Source organism: Mus caroli, chromosome 8 (assembly GCF_900094665.2).
Source record: "Mus caroli chromosome 8, CAROLI_EIJ_v1.1, whole genome shotgun sequence".
In the NCBI taxonomy this organism is placed as follows: domain Eukaryota; kingdom Metazoa; phylum Chordata; class Mammalia; order Rodentia; family Muridae; genus Mus; species Mus caroli.
The window spans coordinates 11,338,604-11,344,567 of NC_034577.1; the positions used below are offsets into that span (position 1 = coordinate 11,338,604).

General features: G+C 46.7%; 1 protein-coding gene across 1 annotated transcript in view; it reads left to right on the forward strand.

Moving 5' to 3' along the window:
- The window catches only part of Arhgef10 (Rho guanine nucleotide exchange factor 10), a 72,077-nt gene that overhangs the window by 13,827 nt on the left and 52,286 nt on the right, over positions 1-5,964 (forward strand). Inside the window, exons 7-8 of the mRNA XM_029480672.1 lie at positions 2,020-2,134; positions 3,884-3,990. Of these exons, the coding sequence (XP_029336532.1) occupies positions 2,020-2,134; positions 3,884-3,990 (222 nt within the window). The remainder of the gene's footprint in view (positions 1-2,019; positions 2,135-3,883; positions 3,991-5,964) is intronic.

Below are 5,964 nucleotides of genomic sequence, written 5' to 3' on the forward strand. Positions count from 1 at the left end.
AACAAAAAAAAAAAAACCAAACCCAAACAAGCAAAAAAGAATGTATCAATATAAGATTTTAAATTGTTACCAATTTTAACTTGAACACAATAGATTAATAAAATACAAACAAAAGCTATCAGGGCATTCAGCAGTCTTTAAGAGCCCAAGTGCCTAACAAGCTCAAGGCCCTGGGCTCCATTTCCAGCTCCAAACCTCTAGTGAACATGACTGTGACGTTTAAGGGGCTCCTAGGCCAAAAGTTTGAGAACTGCTGGGTTTGCATATCTTCCTCCTCTGAGATGTGTTTTAAAAGGGCACTGTCAAGTAACTTTTGCTGACTCTCCATCCTTTGGTAACGTGAGACTTATTCGTGTGTTAGATGGGATTTCACAAGAGCTAGAGATTCTTGGAGCCAGCCCTGGGCAGGCAGTGGCTCCACTCGTCAGCATCTAGACACCAGGCTTTCTGAAGAGCTGCCTTCCCGTGAGGCATGCCACTGTTCGGACAGCATCTGGTTGGTTCCCCACAGGGCAGTAAGAAGACAGATGCAGATCCACGAGACAGTTTGCTGGTTCTGGGATTTTCCTGGGAGCCGTGGGCTCTCTGCTAGGTGGGGTAGCATGCTGCACAGGTCCAGCTCGGTCCAGCTTAGGAATGTGTGGATGATTGTGGTTGGCAGGTCCAAAGATGTGAGCAAGCGCTAGGAACATGAACAGTAAGAGCCCAGCATCCAGGTTGAGCCTTGGGTGAGCCTCCTTAACTAGCTCCTGGAATTTAGTCTTTTCTTCCAAACATGGAGGCAAGCTTTGGGGTCTAGAGGGCCCCACCTGCCCCCAGTCTGCAGTCCTCTGATTATTCTGATGTGGTTAAGTGGGGCTGAGGTGCAGCTGCCCATGGTTGGGTCAAGAGGAATGGGACNAGGAATGGTACCTGCAGTGAGCTCAAAGAGCCATTGACATCCCAATAGGTTAAGGTCATGTGTGGGCAGAGTCACTTTAAGTTTCATCTGTTAGAAAAGGGATGGAAATCTGCTTTGGGGTGCTGGATTGGAAGTGTAGGCCGGGGGTTAGAGCTGTGCTGAATGGTCATCGAGTAGAAAGCCATATCTGCATTGGGACATAAGGGCCTTCAGGATAGACTCTTCTAAACACAACCAGTTAAGACTCTCATCTTCTGGAGGAAGTGGCCCAGAGCAGGTAGCAGAGGGCAGGAACTGCAGGCTTGGTTGCCATGGCAGCCTGCTGAGGGTTGAAGTGGGCTTGCTGACAGGTTGGTGAGAGGGATGCTGGTTTGTTTGTTCACTGGCCTCTTGGGCTTTCTCTGAAAGGANGCCCAGTGCCCAGTGCCAATGCCTTCAGTGCCAGCTGTTTAAAAAGTAAGAAATGAGATGGCAGCGGTGCCAAGCCACACCTGGACATNTCTGGCTTCCATTTGACCACTAAATCACAGCCCTGGCTGGAGGAAACCAGGGCCAGTGAACTCAACCTGTATGGGCTGTCTTTCTGATTTATGCCCCCACAGAGGGATTGGCTGTCTTCCTAACCCCTGGGCCAGCCTCAGCCCACTGTCTATCCATGACTCTGTCTTGCCCCTCTGAATAACTGGGTGTAGTTTTACCTAGGACAAGGCAGGAAGGACCCACTGTGGAGAACATCCAGAAGTTTGTTTGAAGGCCTGAACATACAGTTAGCCCTTCTGTCCTTGGGTTAGGGGCACACAACTCTCTGCCACTCTTCAAAGGTCCCTGTGTTTGGGAAGGNTTAGGGGGAAAGGCTTTGATGTAGCAGGAAGGGTTTTGAACCCTGCCAAGGAAGGGCTCGTCTTTAACAACAAAAAAGCAGAAAGAAAGAAANAAAAAGTATCCCAGAACCACAAACACATATACACTGAATATAACCAAGACGCCTCCCCCAAATTGAAAAGCTCATTGCAGGTGATGTCTAGACCCAGACTACTTGACAGTATTCTTTTAAAGTANCATCAGGTAGCACTGTGTGGGCGATCGCAGCGCCTGACTCTTTTGCTCCTGTTTTACAGATGCAGAGGCTTATGAAGGCAGCCAAGGAGGGCACCAAAGATGGGCTGGAGAAAACGAAAGCCGCTGTGAAGAGAGGCCGCTCCTTCATCAGGACCAGGTCCTTGGTCTCTCAAGGTCTGGGGCCAATCCTTGCATGTACCACGAGCCTGGCTCCCTTTCCCCTTCCTTTATGGCACCAACTCTTGTGAGGAGGCAGCGTGGAAAGTTCCTGCACCTTTCCCCTCAGCAGAGAGACTCCCACTCCACCACCCAGCTGACCTGGGCCCGCCCCTCCATAGTGAAGGGTGGTTTGCTCTCAAAGGTCCCCACATACCTGCAGAGTATGGAAACTCCCTGGCAAAACACGTAAAGGGCTGCACACAACAAAACCAGAGAATTAAGGGAGTCATCGTAATTAGCCGACTCTGCAGCTGCCTCCTCACGAGAGCTGTGGTCCTCAACCTTCCCAAAGCTTTAATATACTTCCTCATTTCGTGGTGACCTCCAACCAAAACGTTATTTCCGATACTATTTTATAACTTTAGTTTTACATCTGCTATGAACCGTAATGTAAATGTCTGTTTTCTGATGGTCTTTGGTGACCCCCGTAGAAGGGTCGTTTGATTCCCCCAGTGGGGTCGTGACCCTCAGATTGAGAACCACTGCACCAGAGGCTAGTTTATGTCCCCGGCTGCTCCACCATGGCCTTTCCCTATAGCCCTCAGGTGCTGGGACCCTCTCTGTGGATTCTTACTTCACCCAACCCAAATTGGACCAGTCTACGACATTGATAACAGATTGGTTCTCCCAGCTTTGCTGTTCTGCATGGACCTGGGTTCATGTCAGGAGGGAGTTATCTACCCAGGGGTCACAGAATCCTTCCAGCCGGTGAGGGGAGACTGACTGGTATCATGATGCTTGAGTTTTCCTAAATCTCACTGAACATTGTGGCCTGTGTGACACTAAATGCTGTCATGGTCTGTAGGCGGGAGATCCTTCGGTCAGAGGCAGGTCAGGGACCACCACTCCTGGGAATTGAGATCCCAGCTAGGATCCGAAGGTTGGCAAGGCCTCCAGGGATGGATGGCAGAGCTCTGGCTCCGGATGGGAGCATGGGTAGGAAAGGGGTGCAGAGGCCACTTCCCAAGTTGCCAAATCGGCAGCTTGGCCTGAATCAAGAGTTCTTAGTCCCGATGTCCCTGAGTTACCTGGAGAGTTCTTTAAAAACACTCCNTGCTTGGGTTCCCAGCCATCTACTCAGCCACTTGGGGGGTTCTCTGACATAGACGATCCTGCGCCCACTGCTTCCAGACCCGGTGCACTTAGCTCTGTCAGGTTTTTTAGGTGTGGGTTCAGTTTTGGTTTAAATTTTTCTTCCTTGTGCTGGGAATGGAACGCAGGGCCTCAAACATGTCAACACGCACTGGCCACTGAGCTGTGCTCCCAGCACTGGCCACTGAGCTGTGCTCCCAGCTTTAGTTTATAGCTTCTGTGCTTTTCTTAGACCACAGTGGGGGGAGGGGAAGTCAGGAAGTTAATAAGTAGGTCCTGCCCTGCTGCTTTTCTGTTTCTGTGTAGTGCTATCTAATTTTTAGAAACTAAATGATCTATTTCTACTCTTCTGCTTGGCTACCTGATATCTCTGAAGGTGAACTTCAAAAACCTCAAATACTGGCACTTCTTTTTACCCTTGNGGAAGAATTTCATATTGGGTCTGATAAAAATTTCAATTTAATAATAGCCAGGTGGAAAGTAAATATTTGGACTTGAAATGCTTGCACAAAAGATTTATTTTATTTTAAAAATGTAGCTTACATGCTATAATGCCATAAAAACTGAAATTTAATGTGAAACCCAAGCATTTTCTCTGCACCCCCCTCTCAGATCACAGGTGTTATTTTGAAGAAGAGCAGAATTTGTTCATTGACGTGGACTGCAAGCACCCGGAGGCTGTCCTCACCCCAATGCCCGAGGGCTTGTCTCAGCAGCAGGTAAGCGAGCCACTGATGCTCACATGGAAGACCTGCTGCTGTCACTGTAGACCGGGGCTTCCATAGTTTCCTCCTAACACAGCCATTAAAAGGTCTGGTCTTAGCTCTGGCCTCCACAGGCCCTTAGATGCCATAAATATCATCAATACATGTAGGTGTGATAAGTGTGTGGACCTTAACTTCTTTGTCACATGTCATTCATTCTGATATGATATTCTTGTAGAGGGACAATAAGACACAGTGAGGTAAGAGGAATGCTACCAATATAAGGCTAGCTTGGGCTGCATAACAAGACCCTATACTAATAAAATAAAACTGTCAAAGAGGCAATATACAGAAGTGTGTAAAAGATGTATACATAAGTGCCTAAAATAGAGATTAAAATGATATGCTTTCTTTTTTAAGACTTACTATTTATTTTATGTATATGAGTGTTTTGCCTATATGTATGTAAATGCACCATGTGTGTGCCTGGTTGACATACATGTATGTAAGTGCACCATGCATGTGCCTGGTTCATCTACATGTATGTAAGTATATCATGTGTATCCTGGTTAATCTACATGTCTGTAAGTGCACCATGTGTGTGCCTGATTCCTTTACATGTATATAAGTATATCATGTGCATGCCTGGTTCATCTACATGTATGTAAGTGCACCATGTGTGTGCCTGGTTGANCTACATGTATGTAAGTGCCTGGTGCCCAAGGCAGTCAGAGCATGGCATCAGCTCTCCTGGAACTGGAGTTACAGATAGCTGTGAGCCACCATGTCTGGGCTAGGAACTGAACTTGGTTCTTCTGCAAAAGCAGCCAGTGGTTGTAACCACTGAGCTATCTCTCCTGCCCCCACACGATAGACTTTTAATAACAAGTGAAACTATCTGTGAATAGTTGATTTCCTACCATCTGGCAGTAAATGCAGAGGGGAAAAGTCAGTGGTTTCAAGTTGACTTTCCTGTTGAAAGGAAAACACAAGAAACAAACCATAGTTCTGTTTGTGGGATTTTGAGGGAGTGAAAACTATCTGGGTGGGAGCTGAGCCTTTTCCATACAGACAACAGAGGGACTGATTTATGTTCCATAAAATGGGTGGATGTGTGGGCAGATGGATTNGTCAGTGGTTGGAAGGGTGGCTGGGTGACTGGACAGATAGATGGATGGGTGGTTGGATTGATGGATGGATGGATGGGCGGGTGGAATATTAGATAGACATACAAATGAAGATGGATAACAAGTTAACGGTGAACCCTTGGAAAGGCTAATGATAGAGACACATAGATCACGTGTCGGTGAATACTCAGTTGCAAGGCTAGAGTTGAAAAGGTTAAAGACNGTATCTAGGAGTTAATAATTGGTCAGGCCCCCTGACCTTAGCCTCTCTTAGAATTAAAACGGAACCAAGGAAAAAGTGGCAGGGAGTAAAGAGATGTGGTCCATGAGCAGGTTCTTAGACTCATACATACTCATACACACTCACACTCACACACACACACTCACACACACACACTCACACACACACACACTCACATGCAGACACATGTAGACACTCACACAATCACACACACATGCAGTCACACATGCAGACACACACGCACTCACAAAATCAGTCATACATACAGTCACACACACACAACCACACATATACATATATACACACACACAAACACACATTCACTCACACACACACACACATATATACATACATCCATGTACACACACACTCACACATACTCACTTACACACTCACGCAGACCCACACACTCATACTCTGTCAAACACACATATACACATACACACACATACACACACATACAGACGCACATGCACTGACATATACAGTCACATGTAGAGGCACATACACAATTATACACATATACATATATGCACACACACATAAACACACATTCACTCACATACACACACACACTCTCACACACATCCATGTACACACACTCACACATTCACACTTACT